This window comes from Suncus etruscus, chromosome 12, assembly GCF_024139225.1.
Source record: "Suncus etruscus isolate mSunEtr1 chromosome 12, mSunEtr1.pri.cur, whole genome shotgun sequence".
NCBI classification, from domain to species: domain Eukaryota; kingdom Metazoa; phylum Chordata; class Mammalia; order Eulipotyphla; family Soricidae; genus Suncus; species Suncus etruscus.
The window spans coordinates 21,829,732-21,847,409 of NC_064859.1; the positions used below are offsets into that span (position 1 = coordinate 21,829,732).

The 17,678-nt window shown below is 51.9% G+C and overlaps 1 protein-coding gene and 1 non-coding gene across 2 annotated transcripts in view; both read left to right on the top strand.

Annotated features, from left to right (window-relative positions):
- Window positions 1–17,678, top strand: part of FBXO41 (F-box protein 41) — a 35,773-nt gene that overhangs the window by 14,384 nt on the left and 3,711 nt on the right. Inside the window, exons 2-12 of the mRNA XM_049785044.1 lie at window positions 8,197–9,253; window positions 11,125–11,350; window positions 11,941–12,008; window positions 12,263–12,618; window positions 13,192–13,433; window positions 13,595–13,710; window positions 13,789–13,941; window positions 14,096–14,191; window positions 15,389–15,507; window positions 15,893–16,051; window positions 17,436–17,551. Coding sequence (XP_049641001.1) covers window positions 8,379–9,253; window positions 11,125–11,350; window positions 11,941–12,008; window positions 12,263–12,618; window positions 13,192–13,433; window positions 13,595–13,710; window positions 13,789–13,941; window positions 14,096–14,191; window positions 15,389–15,507; window positions 15,893–16,051; window positions 17,436–17,551 — 2,526 coding nt within the window. The 5' untranslated portion in view covers window positions 8,197–8,378. The remainder of the gene's footprint in view (window positions 1–8,196; window positions 9,254–11,124; window positions 11,351–11,940; window positions 12,009–12,262; window positions 12,619–13,191; window positions 13,434–13,594; window positions 13,711–13,788; window positions 13,942–14,095; window positions 14,192–15,388; window positions 15,508–15,892; window positions 16,052–17,435; window positions 17,552–17,678) is intronic.
- Window positions 10,154–10,258, top strand: LOC126025294 (U6 spliceosomal RNA). The gene has a single exon (XR_007501320.1). It is a non-coding gene; the product is annotated as a U6 spliceosomal RNA (small nuclear RNA).

Consider the following 17,678-nt stretch of genomic DNA (forward strand, 5'->3'; position numbering starts at 1 on the left):
TAAACTGATGACTTTTTTTTTTTTAGTTTTTGGGCCACACCTGGCGATGCTCAGGGGTTACTCCTGGCTGTCTGCTCAGAAATAGCTCCTGGCAGGCACGGGGGACCATATGGGACACCGGGATTCGAACCAACCACCTTTGGTCCTGGATCGGCTGCTTGCAAGGCAAGCACCGCTGTGCTATCTCTCCGGGCCCCATGACTTTTTTTTTAAAGTGATGTTAGAGATTGAATCCAGGGTCTCATACCTGCAAGGCAAATCTATTACTAGCTACATTGCCAATGCTAAGTACTTGTCTTATATATACTATAGTATTTTTGTTTCTGCTTTTTGGGTTTTTTTTTTTTTTTTTTTTTTTTTGGTTTTTGGGCCACACCCAGCGGTGCTCAGGGGTTACTCCTGGCTGTCTGCTCAGAAATAGCTCCTGGCAGGCACGGGGGACCATAAGGGACGCCGGGATTCGAACCAACCACCTTAGGTCCTGGATCGGCTGCTTGCAAGGCAAACAATGCTGTGCTATCTCTCCGAGCCCACTATAGTATTTTTGGATGAAAAAGTATGATAGAATTTTCTCAAAATTATTCAGGACTAGGACAAGAGAGATAATACAACACATCTTGGCTTTGCATGCAACCAACCTTTATTTTATCCTTGGCACAATATATAGTCCCTCATCACCACCAGGAGTGATTCTTGAGCACAGAACCAGGAATAAGCCCAGAGCACCACTGGGTATGGCCTAAACACACACACACACACACACACACACACACACACACACACACACACACACGTAGGGTGGAGGAAGTTTGAAGTAAGGAAGCATAAAGGATGAAACAGAATTAACCAATTGACCATGAATTGTTAACGTTGGAACTAGATGATGAATTCATAGTTCCTCAGATTCTCTTTTAGAATATGATTTAGTGTTCATAATAAAAATGTATGTACCTCAATAAACATTTATATCAGCATATATGCCAAAAATTTCTAGATGGAGTAAAAAAGTCCAGTGTATTATACTGGACAGCCTAGAGTAGTTCCATGCTACCAAGTTATTGTCAGTGTATGGCATTATGGTCATGTCTCTAATAACCTTAATTTGACCAGGGATCTGACTTGGTGGTATAGAGTACTTACTTGCTCTGTATATGTGAAACCCTAGGTTTAATACCCACCACTGCCAAAAAAAATACAAATAAAACTCAATAAAATTGTTTTATTGTTAAATTCTGGCTTAAAAAATAAAGAAAAACACAAAACTACTCAAAGAAAACATATATGTATCTGTAAATAAATAATCTTTGGATAGGGATGGATTTCCTAAGTATGACAACAAAGAAAAAATCCAAAGATTCTACTGAGGTAACTTCAAACTTTAGTATATGAATAAATATCATTTGACAGTTGCAGACAGAGGAGCAGAATCAAGGAATGTGTTCAGGCTTGTGTGCTGATGGTAAGGTGTAATATATCCCCAGGGTTTGTGAGATCACCCCACACACTGTATCTCTAACCCCAGGCAGATGGCTCTGAAGTAGTAGGGTAGCCACAAAGGATTAATAAACCAAGCCAGTCAGGAAAGAATCATGGAGTCTGTGGCTTTTCACCTTGTGGTCTCTCTGCCTCAGCCAAAAGCCAGAACTCTCTTTATTAACCCATTCCCAATTCACCAGGAGGGAGAAGGTTGAGAGAGACAATGGTAAATATCCAGCTGGGCTTTTACATATCTAAAGGAGAGGTTTTAAGAAAGAGGAAGATGGGGGAATGCCTTTGGTTTGAGTTAATTGCTGTGTGTCATTTTTCTAGAAGGGAAGATCAGAACCACCAGGGCCATCTTTGTCTTTTGGTAGAAACAACTCAGGGAAATATTACCAATAGGAAGAAATTCCTCACAGATACTATTTGATATCCTAAGCTGCTCAATTATGTGAGAAAATCAATTCTTTCTCTCTTTTTTCACTTAAGCCAGTTAGAGTTGAGTGTTACTTGCACTAGAAAAAAAATCCTAACTCAGAAATTCCAATCAAAAATGGAATTTGGGGAGCTGGTGCAATAGCACAGTGGTAGGGCATTTGCCTTGCATGCCGCTGACCTGGGTTGGGCCTGGGTTCAATCCCCTGTATCCAATATGCCCCCCGAGCCTACCAGAAGCGATTTCTGAGCACAGAGCCAACCCCAAATGAATTTTTTTTCAAGCAATAGACCTACAAAGTCACTAGCTAAATGAAATGAGGAATAAAATAGTTCCCCCACTCACAGTTGCTGAGCCCTTCTATACAGCAGCAAAGCAGCTGATGAAACTCCTACCTAGAATCTCTAGAGTTCAGTCCCAGCCCTCTTTGTTCTTCCAAGGGTTGGGACTTTTGGGGGGAAATGGTGATGTGGAGGTGTGACCTTCCCCATAGCTTTCATATGGTCCACACTGGCTGAGAGGAACCCATTTGAAAGCAGAGAGGCAGAACATGCTGGTTTGTTTTGTTTTATTTTTTTTCCAGAGAAGCCCTTTCTGCCTGAGGCCAGCAAACCAATATGGCTAGGAGTTAGATAATTAAGAGCCAGGTCTTTGCTTTTAGCTAAAGTCAACTCAAGCAAGATGGAGGGACTGGAAACACAGAAAACAACTCTGAGCTCTTATGGGCTCTTGACTCCTCAGACCCTCCAGATTCCCTCCTGCAGTGCCTTCCTTCCAGCTCAACAGACAGCCATTGGTCCATTATAAGTAGCCTTCTGGGGTGCAGTTTGAGTAGGGACAGATGCTCTGCCACTCAGCTGGCTAGAAATTTTCAGTGCTCTGTAGAATAAAAGCCCTTTGGTGGGATGGATGGTGGTGGATGGTGATGGATGGTGAGAGGCCTTTCTCTTCCAGCCCAGGCCATATGTCTCCAATCCTCTCCAGCCATCAGGTCTGCTTGTTCAGGATAGCAGCAGAGAGAAAACTCACAAGCAGTCAGGCTTCTGGAGATATCATCTTTATTCAGCCCTGGCCAACATGTGTGGCCTATCATACCATTTACACTGGATCCCTATTCAGCCCTGCATTGTACCTTGTCTCTTACCCTCTTTCCTCCTCATGCTTCTCTCTCCAAAACTCCCAATCCCTTCTCCAAAAATCCCAATCCCCTCCTGCCCCCTCAGGCAAACCTTTTGAGACCTCCCCAAGACTCCTCCCAGAAATGGGCAGGTCTTACCCCAAGGTAAAGTTATGTAGAAGATGGGGGTGGGGTGACAGTACTTAATGTCAGTGGTTCAACCAGGGGCCACAGAAAAAGGAATGTGTCTTGCAAAAAGTAGTGTGTCTAGACATTTGGAGTGTCTCCAGCAAGTGTCTCTGACACTTAAAACCTATTGCTAGGAGCCAACCACCTCTTCCTGCCCCAAAGTTATTAATAGGGACTTGACTTAAGATTTTTGGGGCCAGAGAGTTAGCATGGAGGTAAGGCCTTGCACGCTGGAGGTTGGTGATTCAAATCCCGGCATCCCTTATGGTCCCCTGTGCCTGCCAGGGGGGATTTCTGAGCATAGAGCCAGGAGTAACCCCTGAGCGCTTCCGGGTGTGAACTAAAAACCAAAATAAAAAATTTGGGGTGGGGCTGGAGAGATAGCACAGCGGTGTTTGTCTTGCAAGCAGCTGATCCAGGACCTTAGGTGGTTGTTTTGAATCCCGGCATCCCATATGGTCCCCCGTGCCTGCCAGGGTTACGTTCTGAACACAGAGCCAGGAGTAACCCCTGAGCGCTGCTGGGTGTGGCCCAAAAACCAAAAAAAATTTTTTTTTTCACTTTGGGCCAGAGAGATAGCCTAGCAGTAGAGCATTTGCTTTGCATGCGGCCAACCCAGGATGGACTTGGGTTTAATTCCCAGCATCCCATGTGGTCCCCTAGCCCTGCCAAGAGCGATTTATGAGTGCATACCAAGGAGTAACCCCTGAGCGCTGTCAGGTGTGGCCCAAAAAAACAAAAAAAAAAATTGTTCTTCACTTTATTTTGTTTTGGTTTGGTTTTGGTTTTTGGGTCACACCCAGCAGTGCTCAGAGGTTACTACTGGCTTTATGCTCAGAAATCTCCCCTGGCAGGCACAGGGGATCATATGGGATGCCGAGATTCGAACCACCGTCCTTCTGCATGAAAGACAAATGCCTTACCTCCATGCTATCTCTCCGGCCCCGTTTTTCACTTTAAATGCTGGAGTGATAGCACAGTGGGTAGGACATTTGCCTTGCATGCAGCTGATCCAAGTTCAGTCCGTGACATCCCATATGGATACCACCCCCCAAGCCTACAGGAGTGATTTTTGAGTGCAGATCCAAGAGTAACCCCTGAGTGCCGCTGGGTATGGCCCAAAAACAAACAAACAAAAATATTATTTTCACTCAGGCTAGGGAGATAGCTTAAAGGGCTGGAGTATATCTTTGTATGTGCCCCAGGTTTGATCCCTAGCACTGCAAGTACTGAGTCCAGGGTAGACTTTGAACTTAGGTGTGGCTACAAGCCTCCCACCCCTCAAATAATTGTAACTTACTTTTTAATTTGTTTTGGGGCCTTACCTAGCTGTGCTCAGGGCTTACTCCTGGCTCTGTACTCAGGGATGACTCCAAGCTGAGAAGACCATAAGGGGTGCTGGGGATTGAACCTATGTCAGCCACCTGCAAAACAAATATCCTATTTCAGTCCCAGAAACATAACTTTCAGTGTGAAGTCTACTTTGGTGAATAGCTTTGGGATGATTGAATGCAAATTGACTTCACGCCTTCTAATGTACTCGAAAGAAAAAAGGTAAACTAGGAAACTCCACTCCTATGTGCCCCAAAAGGGAGGTGACCCCATAATGGTGACCATAGAGTTTAAAGTACTGGGTTGCTCTCCGACTTGATGAGCAGGTAAACCTCATCATGCTCACCATCTGGTTGAGCAAGGGAACTGTTTTTCTTTAATTATTACTCCTCTTCAACTGGTGTTCAACAAAGAGACCTCTGGTCTCTGGTCTCTTTGTTGGTGTTATCTTGGGGGCCACATTACGAGGAACTCAGGAATTCTTAGTGGTACTCAGGGACGATATGAAGTGCTAGGAATCAAAACAGATTGGCCGCCTGTAAGGCAAGTGCCTTACTCTCTGTACTATCTCCTGGTCCACATCAACTGGTAGTTTTTTGTTATTTCAGCTCCAATTTTACCACTATTATTGTAGTCTGGCCATAAGTCAAAAGACCACAAGAACTTGAGTTTGAACTGGATGTTATAAATAAGAACTTGAGGGGTCGGAGAGATGGCATGGAGGTAAGGCCTTTCATGCAGAAGGTCATCGGTTTGAATCCCGGCATCCCATATGGTCCCCTGAGCCTGCCAGGAGCGATTTCTGAGCATGAAGCCAGGAGTAACCCCTGAATGCTGCCGGGTGTGACCCAAAAAACAAAAATAAATGAATAAATGAATAAATAAATAAATAAGAACTTGAAACGGCTCTTTCTAGAGATGGGACAAGTGTGTTTTAAGTGTTTGGGAGTCTTTTGGGGGGAGGGGTATTATGAAGGCAGTATGATAAACAGGAAATGGCCTCAGAGCCAGAGCTGATAGGGTGCTTGCCCTGCACACAGCCAACCCATGTTCAATCTCCTGTGTCCCATATGGTCCCCAAGCTCCCCAGGACTGATCCCTGAGCACAGAGTCTGGGGTAAGCCCTAAGCACCAGTAGTTGTAGCTTACCAACAACAAAAACACACAACCTAAAAAAATCCAAAACACCAGAAAATAGTTAATCATCTGAGAAGAGGAATCTTTAGATCTTGACCAGTCAAGAGTATATTGTACATGGTAATACTGATTTTGCTTTCTGACTGCAGTCCCTCTTTGTAGGTAGATTCCCTCTTTTCCCTCAAAGAAACATTACCCCCAGTTTAGGGATGGCTGATCCCACTCCCTGGTTCCAGGGGAGCATATTTAACATTCCAGATAGGACATTTCTCAGCTCAGGCCAGTGCAGCCACTCCAGCAGGGCCTGTGTTTAGCTGGTGGAATGTAAACCTGGAGCTGCCCGGGGCTGTTTCTTCCTGTCCTCTCTTTGGGTAAGAACAAGGAAAAGAGTCCTTATGGTGTCCCTAGAGCATCTAGATCATTGTGTGCCTGAGATATATTTGTTTTGTTTTTGGGTCACACCCGGCAGTGCTCAGGGGTTTACTCCTGGCTGTCTGCTCAGAAATAGCTCCTGGCAGGCACGGGGACCATATGGGATACCAGGATTCGAACCAACCACCTTTGGTCCTGGATCAGCTGCTTGCAAGGCAAACGCCGCTGTGCTATCTCTCTGGGCCCTTGCACCTGAGATATTAACCCAAGACTTGCCAATCACAGGCACCAAATTATTTTCATAGTTTAAACTGGTCTTCAGCTAACTGGGAGATAGAAAAAGGTTGCAAACTCTGGTTTTTATCATTTGAATCCCTTTCCAATCGATAGGATGGCTTCCTCCAGTGGTTCCTAGAAATATCTGGAAACCAAGTTCATTGACTCAATGAGCAAAGGCTCGGGGGATTGTCTCTGGGATGCTCATGCCAGGACTATGTCACATTTTTCCTCTTCATCCAAAAATGGACCATTAACTGCATGGACTGAGAAAGTGGGAAAGGTATGTCCCCAAGATCAGAACAAATTGTTACAGGGGGAGGACTGCATTCTGGGCTGGCAAAGGGAACAAACATTTGCCCATACATAGAAATGACAGAGGCAATCTGGAGGCTAGAGTAGGAATATGGATAGAAAAGCAGAGTCAATGGCTTCAAGGTGGGAATAAACCAAACTGCCTGGGCAGAGGCTTGACTGAAGGGGCAAGGGGAGAGGAAGATATAAAAGGCAGCAAGAGGAGTCAGAGAATTCAAGCACGGTAGCATCAGGGAAGCCTTAGAAGACAGGGGAAGAAGCAATAAGCCAAGCACCAAAAGTGCAAATACTGCTGAGGAGAATTGAACTGTAGGCTTAGCAGGAATCTGGGACTCGGGAATGCAGTGACAGCACAGGGTGGGTGAAGCTGGATTGTAAGTAGTGAAGATGACTCTGAGGTGTAGGATAGCAATCCTAGAAGTTTGAGGCCAGAAGCCAGACAACTGGAGGTGTGGATAGCAGGCAATAGTGTGAAAATGGCTAGGATGACAGGAAGAAGGGTGGTTTGTGCTGGAAGAGATCTGAGGGTGGCAAAGATGTCCTTGGGGCAGAGGTCAGGGCAGGATTGTTTACTAAATACCCATCTAGAAGAGAAACCAAAGGAAGGACGTGGTCCCTGGAGTAGAAGAAGCAGAGATGCAGGCACTGGGTGAAGTGACTGCTTGGTAGTGCAGCCTGTCTGATAGGTGTGGTTTACAATGACAGGAATACAGATTTTGTTCTTTTGGTGCTATGCAGTAAGAGTTCTACCACTGAGCCACATCCCTGCCCAATAAATATTTTTGGTTTGTTTGCTTCTGGCCACACCCAGTAATGCTCTGGACTTACTCCTGGCTCTGCACTCAAGAATTATCTTCTTGGTCTCAGGGACCATATGGGATGCAGGGATGGAACCTAGGTTGGCTTGCATGCAAGGCAAGCCCCCTCTGTACCTTCTGTCCTATAGCTCTGGCCCTATGAATAAGTATCTTTTGTTTGTTTGTTTTGTGGCCACACACGGTTGCGCTCAGGGGTTACTCCTAGCTCGGTACTCAGAAATTACTCCTGGCAGGCTCGGGGGGACCATAGGGGATGCTGGGGATCCAACCGAGGTCAGCCACATTGCAAGGCAAATGCCCTACCCACTCATCTATCGCTCACAAACCTTGAGGGGAGGATATATATTTTTTTTTTGGGGGGGGGGACACTCAGAAGTGTTCAGGTATCACTCCCGCTGTTGCTCCGGAGGTGCTATGGGGCTCTGAGACTCAAACGCTGGGTGTAGTTAGTAAGCAAGCGCCTTACCCACTACACTCTCTCGGGCCCAAAGAACATATCATTTCTCTTGCCAAGTCTGAGCATCTGCACAGGGAGCAGCCGCACAGGCCAAAGCAACCCTGAAGTCAGGTCATTGCCCTCCACTAGGTGCCACAGACACTCTAGGTCCTGGTCAGCGTCTCAGGGGGACCGGAGAGAGTTCACTCCATGGGGCTGGGAACAGGGCTTCTCCCAGACCTCCCTCCTGAGACCTCCCTCCTTCTTTCCTCCTTCCCTCTTCCCTTAGCACCCCAGCCCCGGAGCCTAGGAGCCTTGGAGCCTGCCCGAGCCTGCCCAACCCTGCTGCAGCGGCCTGGCTTTCCTTCCCCGCGCGCAGGGAGCGCCCCATGAGCGCGCGGGGGCCCGGCTGAGCGGCCGGCGTGGGCTGGCACGGTGGAGCCGGGGCGCTGGGCGGACGGCGGCGGGGCGATGGCCTCGCTGGACCTGCCGTACCGCTGCCCGCGCTGCGGGGAGCACAAGCGCTTCCGCAGCCTGTCGTCGTTGCGCGCTCACCTGGAGTACAGCCACACCTACGAGACGCTCTACATCCTCTCCAAGACCAACAGCATCTGCGACGGCACCGCCGCCGCCGCCTCGGCCTTCCCCCTGGCCCCCGAGCCCGCGGCCCTGCTGGCCGTGCCCGGTGCACGGCGCGAGGTCTTCGAGAGCACGTCGTTCCAGGGCAAGGAGCAGGCCACGGCGGGCACGGCGGGCGCGGCCCCGCACCTGCTGCACCACCACCATCACCACGCGCCCTTGGCACACTTCCCCGGGGACCTGGTGCCCGCCGGCCTGCCGTGCGAGGAACTGGCCGAGCCGGGCCTCGTCCCCGCCGCCGCGCGCTACGCGCTCCGCGAGATCGAGATCCCTCTCGGGGAGTTGTTCGCGCGCAAGTCGGTGGCCTCGTCGGCCTGCTCCACGCCGCCCCCCGGCTCGGGCCCGGGCCCCGCGTCCGCCTCGCCCGCTTCGCCCTCGCCGGCCGACGTGGCCTACGAGGAGGGCCTGGCGCGCCTCAAGATCCGCGCGCTGGAGAAGCTGGAGGTGGACCGGCGGTTGGAGCGGCTGAGCGAGGAGGTGGAGCAGAAGATCGCCGGCCAGGTGGGCCGGTTGCAGGCCGAGCTGGAGCGCAAGGCGGCCGAGCTGGAGACGGCGCGCCAGGAGAGCGCGCGGCTGGGCCGCGAGAAGGAGGAGCTGGAGGAGCGCGCCTCCGAGTTGTCTCGCCAGGTGGACGTGAGCGTGGAGCTCTTGGCCTCGCTCAAGCAGGACCTGGTGCACAAGGAGCAGGAGCTGAGCCGCAAGCAGCAGTGAGTGGGCCCGCAGGGGCGTGCGTGCATGTGTGTATGTTTGCGTGTGTGCATTTAGGGGCCTCTGCGCGCATGTGTGTGCACCGCCAATGTTTGTGTTATGCTGCAAATGTTCCTGAGCATGTATGTGGCTTTCACTGTGCCTGCCTGAGGCTGTGGCTAGACAACACGGGATCTTTTAGGGTCTTTAGCCTGTGTGCGGGCCAGGACACCATGCCTCTGGGACTCAGTGGAATCGGTACATTTGTACATTCCTGGGCAGACTTTCCTTCTCCATCCTCTAGCCCAGCCCAGCCCCTATATTCAGGCACCAAACCCCTCTCCCTTGTGGACACTGAACAGCATGGTTTGATTCTTCTTGCTGCCTTCAGATTTGCACTGTCTGTGGGGTCATCACACAATGTCATTTCTCTCACCTTGTCAAAACCCTGCTTTTCAGTTCTTAAGCTTCTGCTCCTTTCCTGCTCTACTTATAAGAAAGCTCTTTGGTGAGGCAGGAGAAGGAGAGAGGATATAGATGGCAGAGCCCTCAAGTCTTGCCTTGCACACAGCTGACCTGATTTTGATCCCAGCACCACGCATTGTTTCCCAAACACTGCCAGGAGTGGTCCCTGAGCAAGGAGGCAGGAGTAAGCCTGAGCACAGCTGGGTGTGGCCCAAAACCAAACGAAGAAGGAAAAGCCTTCAAAGCCAGTGCTCCAGGCCTGAGTGATAGCGCAAGTGATAGGGCATCTGCCTTACACTCACTAACCTAGGACAGACCACGGTTCGATCCCCGGTGTCCCATATGGTCCCCCAAGCCAGGAGCGATTTCTGAGTGCATAGCCAGAAGTAACCTCTGAGCGTCACCAGGTGTGGCCCCAAAACCAAACACACACACACACACACACACCCCCCAAAGTCAGTGCTCGCTTATATATATACTAAATTGGAATGATACAAAGAAGATTAGCTTGACTCCTGCACAAGGATGACACGCAAATTTGGGAAACTCTTTCGAAGTATTGCTGAGGAGACCATGTCCCAACCCACCCCCCACCCCGGGTCTTAGTGCAGTGGGATCCAGTGGCCGATCCCCAAGGACCTGACATTTTCTTTTAAATATTTTCTCACTGGATTTCAGGGATTTCCTTCTCTTTTGTTTTGTTTGCTTGCTTGCTCCTTCCCAGGTAGCTTTGCTGGCTTCTGCTCACTTCTCAGATGAACATCTGAGGTGCAGCATTTCATAAATAGATATACATAACCTGTGGCCTCTGTGATATACTCTCCATGTGGGCTGGGATTTTTATTTTGGCTCTGTCTACTGCTGTATGCCCATGGCAAGGACAGTACCTGGCCCCTATAAGGTGCTCAGTAAATGTTGAATGGCTTTACAAACAACTGTGAATTTACTTGGGAGCAGATACAGGGTTATACGTTATGCTCTGTATACATGCAGTCCCTGGAGATGGGCACCACATAGCTTCTGCATCTGAGAATGTTTCTGAAAGTGTGTGTGTATTAGTATGTCAGTGGGATGGCCTGAGCATGAACACTGAGTGTGTGGATGAGTGTGTGACTGTGCTATGTTTCCAGAGGAAGGAGGTGTGACTGCCAGTTCTCTTAGTGTGTCTGTGTGGTGAGCTGTCTAGGTGTGTATTTATGCCTGTGCAGGTGAGGTGCGAGCATGTGTCTTGGTGTGTCTGCCAGCCTCTCTCTGAATGTGCTACTTTGCTGTGTGTACCTGGGCCAGTTTTGCATGTACCCAGATGGCTGTGAGCAGACAACCGAGGGCAGTTGTGCTCACATCTCTACCCACTGCCCAGATCTTTCCGGAGAGTGGGTGGGCAGCCAGGCTAAGGCACTAGGGTAAGAGACTGCTTTGGGCCCAGGGAGGTGGTACAGATTGACCAGTTCCTGAAGGAGACAGCGGCCCGGGAGGCCAGTGCCAAGTTGCGGCTGCAGCAGTTCATTGAGGAGCTCCTGGAACGGGCCGACCGGGCTGAGCGGCAGCTGCAGGTCATCAGCAGCAGCTGTGGCAGCACGCCCAGTGCCAGCCTGGGCCGTGGAGGTGGGGGCAGTGCTGCTGGGCCAGGTGCCCGGGGTCCAGGCAGAATGGTGAGTGCTTCCACAACACCCTTGTCCTACCCCGGGCTTCCTTTGTCGGCTCTTCTCCACAAAGAAGGGGTCCAGGAGAGGGGCATGCCTCTGAGGAGACCAAGTTCCCAACCCCCTACGTGCCAGCAGTGGCACGCGAAGGCCTTGCAGCTGGCATGCGGGAAGGTCTGCAATTAAGATATGTGGCGCATGCCGCATAGTTTTTAGATACTAAAACTTGTTATTAAGGTTTAATTGAGGTGCTGGCACTTTTAAGGAAAATCTTTAGTTTTATGCGGCAGTTTGGGCACTCGGGTTCAAAAAGGTTAGCCATCACTGCCCTAGGCCTTAATGCAGTGGGATCCAATGGCCTGATCCTCAAGGACCTGATTCTGCCAGTGAAACCCCAAAAGCCTCCAGCCGGGTCTGGGGTGCAAGGTGGATTTGGGGAGGGAGTGGGGACCTGGCCTGTCTGTCTGTCTCTCCATCTTTCCCAACCTTTTTCCTTATTCTCTCTCCTCTCCTCCCCTCCATCATGTGCCCTGTTTCTCCTGCTGCTTCTCATCCTCTTGCTTCCTCTGCCCCCTTTCCCTCCTGCTCTGGGCACACAGCGAGAGCACCATGCGGGCACTGCTGTGCCATACGCACTGGCACGGCACGGCTCCTCCCCTGGCACCGGGTAAGCCACCCCACGCAGCCCCTCTGACCCGCACTGTGCCCTGGCCAACCCGCTGGATGACGGTCCATCCAAGGCCACCGGCACTTCCTTCTCACCTTCCCCATCTGCCTGGGATCTCCTCTGTCTGCCTTCCACTCAGGGTATTCTGAGAAATCAGGGGCCAGTGGGGTGTCCTTGCCTGGTGGTCAGGGTGGTGGGGGAGACAAAGCAGGCCAGGTGTCCTTGCTTCTCACAACTGCTTTATTCCATCTCAGGGCTTCCGGCCGCAACCCAACTGCCTCCCAGAGCTCAGTCTGTTACGACAGTGACAGCCTGGAGCTGCCCAGGCCAGAAGACACGACCCCAGAGGACAGTGGCCCAGGAGGCTTGGGCTCACGGGCTCAGGCTGCTAATGGCAGCTCAGAGCGGGTACAGCCCCCACGAAGTTCTGGCTTGCGGCGCCAGGCCATCCAGAACTGGCAGCGGAGACCCCGCCGGCACAGCACAGAGGGCGAGGAGGGGGATGTCTCAGACGTGGGCTCCCGAACCACTGAATCAGAGGCTGAGGGCCCCTCAGAGGCCCCCCGCTCGGGGCCTGCTGTGTCAGGGCCACTGAGCAGTCGGCTGTCAGGTGAGCCACGGGAAGGAGGTGCAGTGGGCAGGGGGCCTTTTCTTTCCAGGGACACACAGATTGAGACCGTCCTGGTACTTGGCTCAGCATCTCCCTTCTAGCTGCACGGAGCCTCTCTGACCTGGCAGGACCTGCTCAATGGGCACAGGGCAGGCTCAGTGGCACACAGGAGAGTAGCTGTGGGGTGGCTCTGGATCCTGAGAGCCTGTCCCCACATTGACCCTGCACCTCCCTGTCCCCACCCTGCCTGCCTCTTCCTAAATCTGTTTCCAGCTTCCCATCCAGCCATGCCCAGCCCTCGAAGCCCTTTTCTCCCCTACCTGACTCCATGGCCTTCATTAGTGTGTTAATTCAGATTATGGTGGAGGATCTCACCGAGTGAGTTCTCTGAGGGAAAGACCACCTGCTCTCTTTTGCAGACCTTGAGCTGCACAATCCAGAAGAGGGGAAGCCAGAGGCCCCCCTCCTTTCTCCCAAGTTGCTGGATCTTCCAGGCACAGTCCTCTCTCACCCTTTCCCAGCACCCACACCCCCCACACGCCCCCACTGATCTGGCCCCTCTGGTGTCTGCAGCGCGGCCAGAGGGCAGCAGTGGGCGGGGCGCCCGGGCAGAGAGGGGCAGCCCCTCCCGCTCCAACGAGGTCATCAGCCCAGAGATCCTCAAGATGCGGGCCGCGCTCTTCTGCATCTTCACCTACCTGGACACCCGCACGCTGCTGCATGCGGCTGAGGTCTGTCGCGACTGGCGCTTTGTGGCCCGCCACCCTGCTGTCTGGACCCGCGTGCTGCTGGAAAATGCTCGAGTCTGCTCCAAGGTGTCTGTCCCTGCCTCCTGCCACCCCTGCTGCTCACTCCTCATCCTAACATGGACACACGCACACACACACACACACACACACACACACACCAGATGCAGTGTGACTCCCTGACATATCTTCCTCTAGCCCCCACATTCAAGGCCACCCTCTTCCCACAGTTCCTGGCCATGCTGTCTCAGTGGTGTACCCAAGCGCATTCCCTGACCCTGCAGAACCTGAAGCCCCGGCAGCGGGGCAAGAAGGAGAGCAAAGAGGAGTATGCCCGGAGCACCCGGTGAGGTCAGGGGCTGGAAAGTGTTTCTTCAAGGAGGTGGTGTTGGCCACAGCACTCTGACCTCGTGGCCTTCCCCAGGGGCTGCCTGGAAGCAGGGCTGGAGTCCCTGCTGAAGGCGGCAGGGGGAAACCTGCTGATCCTACGCATCTCTCATTGTCCCAACATCCTCACTGACCGTTCACTCTGGCTGGCCAGCTGCTACTGCCGCGCCCTGCAGGCTGTCACCTACAGGTGAGTGTGCTGGGTCAGTCTTGCCTTGGCCTCAAGAAATCCCTGGGTGCTGCTTTTAAAGGGTTCTCAAGCAGTGGGACCCAAGAGCTCTATGGTGCCAGGGAAGAGGGAAGAAGACTCCTGAGTGGGCCTTCCCAGGTCTGTCTTTTCACAGGAGTGCCACGGACCCTGTAGGCCACGAGGTCATCTGGGCGCTTGGTGCAGGCTGCAGAGAAATTGTCTCCCTCCAAGTGGCGCCACTTCATCCCTGGTGAGCCCTCTTTGGAAGAGTGAGGGGATTGGGGATGAGGGGGTGAGGCTAAGCAGATCTAGGCCCACTCCATAAACACAGGGTGAGGATTCACTCCTCCGATCTCTGTGCTCTGATGATCAGTTCAGGGCTTGGTAAACATCCCACCTGGAGTCATGATATGGTAGAGCAAGACATGAGCAGTGTGTCTTGAGCCAGTTCATTTCTGGTCATAGGAGCTCTCCCATATCAGGACAGCTGCTGGCTCAAAAGCCTGCCAGACCCCAGAAACTGCCGAATAGTGCCAGCTAGAAACAGGCATATGATAAGCAGTTTGGGGAGCTGTGGTCCCTGGATGCTGCGTGAAACAGAGCATTTAGAGAATGCAGCTTGTGAAAGCACTTGGTGCAGTTGGAGCCCCTCAGCCACATGGTACCATCTTTCCTGCTCTCTGAACACCCCACCAAGCCTTCTTTATCCCTAGAACAGCACCCAGGCCTTTCAGGCCACCTGGGCACTAGCACATGGGACCACTGTTCTCCTCTGCCCACACTACCTTCTTCTGATCCCTTCATAGTCTGGCAGTCTAAGCTTATACCCATTCTTGGGCCAAGACTGGCACATTTGTGTCCATATCCCTAGACCCCAGTGCATGGCATGGCAGATACCCATTGGCCTGGAAGAATGTAGAGGGGTGACTATCCCAGGATTCAGTGAGTTTGGTATGAGTGATGGGCAAGACTGAGCCAAGGCTAAGTGTAAAGAAAAGCAGCATAAAAACATGAAGCCTCGTCTCATAGACCTAGTTCTTTTCGTTTTATCTGGAAAACACAACAACATTGAGAGATTTTAGGTCTTAAAAGCGTATGATCATACTGAAGAAATTCTCAGGCCACCTACCTCCACGCCAGGATGTTCACCCTGTGGACACAGGGACCATGTCTGCTGTGTCCCCATCCCACACTTCTCCAGGGCCTCGCTCGCTTGTTGGGCCACTAGAGAACTGCTGGCGAATGAGTGAGTGGAGGAGTGAGAGGTTCACTGCCAGTAGGGTGGGGATGAGTGGCAAGGATGGTGGGTTTGTTACTCAGGCACCGGTCACTAGTTTTGACTTAAGCATCTGGGCATTTGGCTTTTCCCCCGAGCTAAGACCAAAGGGAGCAGATTTGGGTGTTACACAACCAAACTACCTCCTGACAGCCTTCCCCCCTTCTCCAGCCAGCAGCCCACGCGCTTCAGTAACCGTTGTCTGCAGATGATTGGTCGTTGTTGGCCTCACCTCCGGGCCCTGGGGGTTGGGGGTGCTGGCTGTGGGGTGCAGGGCCTGGCATCACTTGGTAAGTCTTCCCTTGGTAAGTCTTTCCTTGGGACTGGGTGGGGCATGGTAGGGAGCAGGCATGGGCATAGCCCCGAGGTGTAGAATCCTGGAGAGTTGACTCAGTGACTGGGAAGGGGCATCCTGTAAACTTGCAGGGGTCCTCAAACTTTTTAAACAGGGAGCCAGTTCACTGTCCCTCAGACTGTTGGAGGGCCAGACTATAGTAAAAACAAAAATTATGAACAAATTCCTATGCACACTGCATGTATCTTAGTTTGAAGGGAAGAAACAAAACAGGAACAAATACAATATGTGGCCTGCAATTCGTAGTTTCAGGACCACTGCTGTAAAGGTTAGAAGGGCTGGGCGAGGGTCAACAGCTCCCATCTCTCCCACCTTCCCAGCGAGAAACTGCATGCGACTGCAGGTCCTGGAGCTGGACCACGTGTCGGAGATCACCCAGGAGGTTGCGGCTGAGGTCTGCCGTGAAGGCCTGAAGGGGCTGGAGATGCTCGTGCTCACAGCTACTCCTGTTACCCCCAAAGCCCTGCTGCATTTCAACAGTGAGTGATGGGGAGTGCTGGGCTGGGTCATCTGTCTCCTTTAACTGTTGTTAGCAAGAAACATATCTATTCTAGGGGCCAGAGTGGTAGCACAGTGGTAGGGTATTTGCCTTGCACGCAGCTGACCCAGAATGGACCCAGGTTCAATCCCTGGCATTCCACATGGTCCCCGAGCTGGCCAGGAGTGATTTTGGAATGCAGAGCCTGGCATAACCCCTGAGTGTGACCAGGTGTGATCCAAAAATTGGAGAAGGAAGGAAGGGAGGGAGGGAGGGAGGGAGGGAGGGAGGGAGGGAGGGAGGGAGGGAGGGAGGGAGGAAGGAAGGAGAGAAACATCGATTCTTGTGGCTCAGACTCAGTCAATAGCCTGTCCTTTTGAAGCCAGTGGGGCACAGATCTGCTTGCATCTGGTCGAAATTCAATTCTACAGATATGAGTGGGGAAGCTGCATCTGCCCCCCCTCCCTGCCCATTTCCCTCTCCTTACAGAGCCTGTGGCCTAGGGCAACAGAAGTGATGGTATAAGAGCACAGTTTCAGGGGCTAGACTGAGCTGGCCTTTATCCTGTCTATTAGCCATGGGATATTTTTCTCCCTCTGAGCTGGCTTTCTAGAGTAGGTGGGAGGACTTCGAATCTCATGTGCCAGCCCAGAGACTATTCTCCAGGTGAAGCTCCTCTTTTCTCTCTTCCCTGCTCACTCCATGATATTCAGTCATCTACCTGTCTCTACTAAGGACACAGGGTGCCTAGCTCAGCTACTTAGCCAGATGAGTTCATCATCCAGGACCATTTGGCCCATGGGCCTGTGACTTGAGTGCCAAAGGCTCCCCGACCTTATTACATAACTCCCTGGAGGGAAAGAAGAAAGTGCCAGTGGCTTTGGATGAACCTCTTCTTCCCACTTAAGTCTCATTGCCCCACCCCAGGGAGCTAGCTAACATCTCACCTTGCAAATTGCTGACCTCCTGACCTTCAGCCTCCTGGCCTTGCTCTTTGTCTCCTCACTTTAAAGCATTGGCTCATCTCTTAAGCTTTCTGCTCCCAACTAGTCTGTTTCATCTATACACTCCAGCCAAGACAACCCCTGTCTATGTCATCATTTCCCAGTGTTAGGCTACAGCATAATGCACTCTACCAGGGAGGATTTGAGAGCCCTTACAGTTGCAATTTGTCTCCACCAGTTATGACAGCCTTTGCTGCGTGGCCTCACCCTGCTCCTTCTCTCTGTCCATGTGCAGCCTCTCAAAGACCTGGGTCTGCTTTCTCTGCACCCAGTTGGTGGCCCAGATGCCCCACCCTTCAGTAGGCTTCAGTTTCATTACTTAATGGGAGGGTAGAGCAACTGCCAGGCCCATCATGGGACTCCCAATCCCCCTTTCTCTAGGCATCTGCCGGAACCTCAAGTCCATCGTGGTCCAGATTGGGATCGCCGATTATTTCAAAGAGCCCAGCAGTCCTGAGGCACAGAAACTATTCGAGGACATGGTGACGAAACTTCAGGTGAGGCGCTGGCTCTGGGGTCACTGGAGACCAGAGGTGATGGATGTCCCCGTGGGGCTGTGTCCTGGGTGTCCTGGGACCCCATCACACATCCATTCTGGCCAGATGGGGAAGTAACCCCATGTTT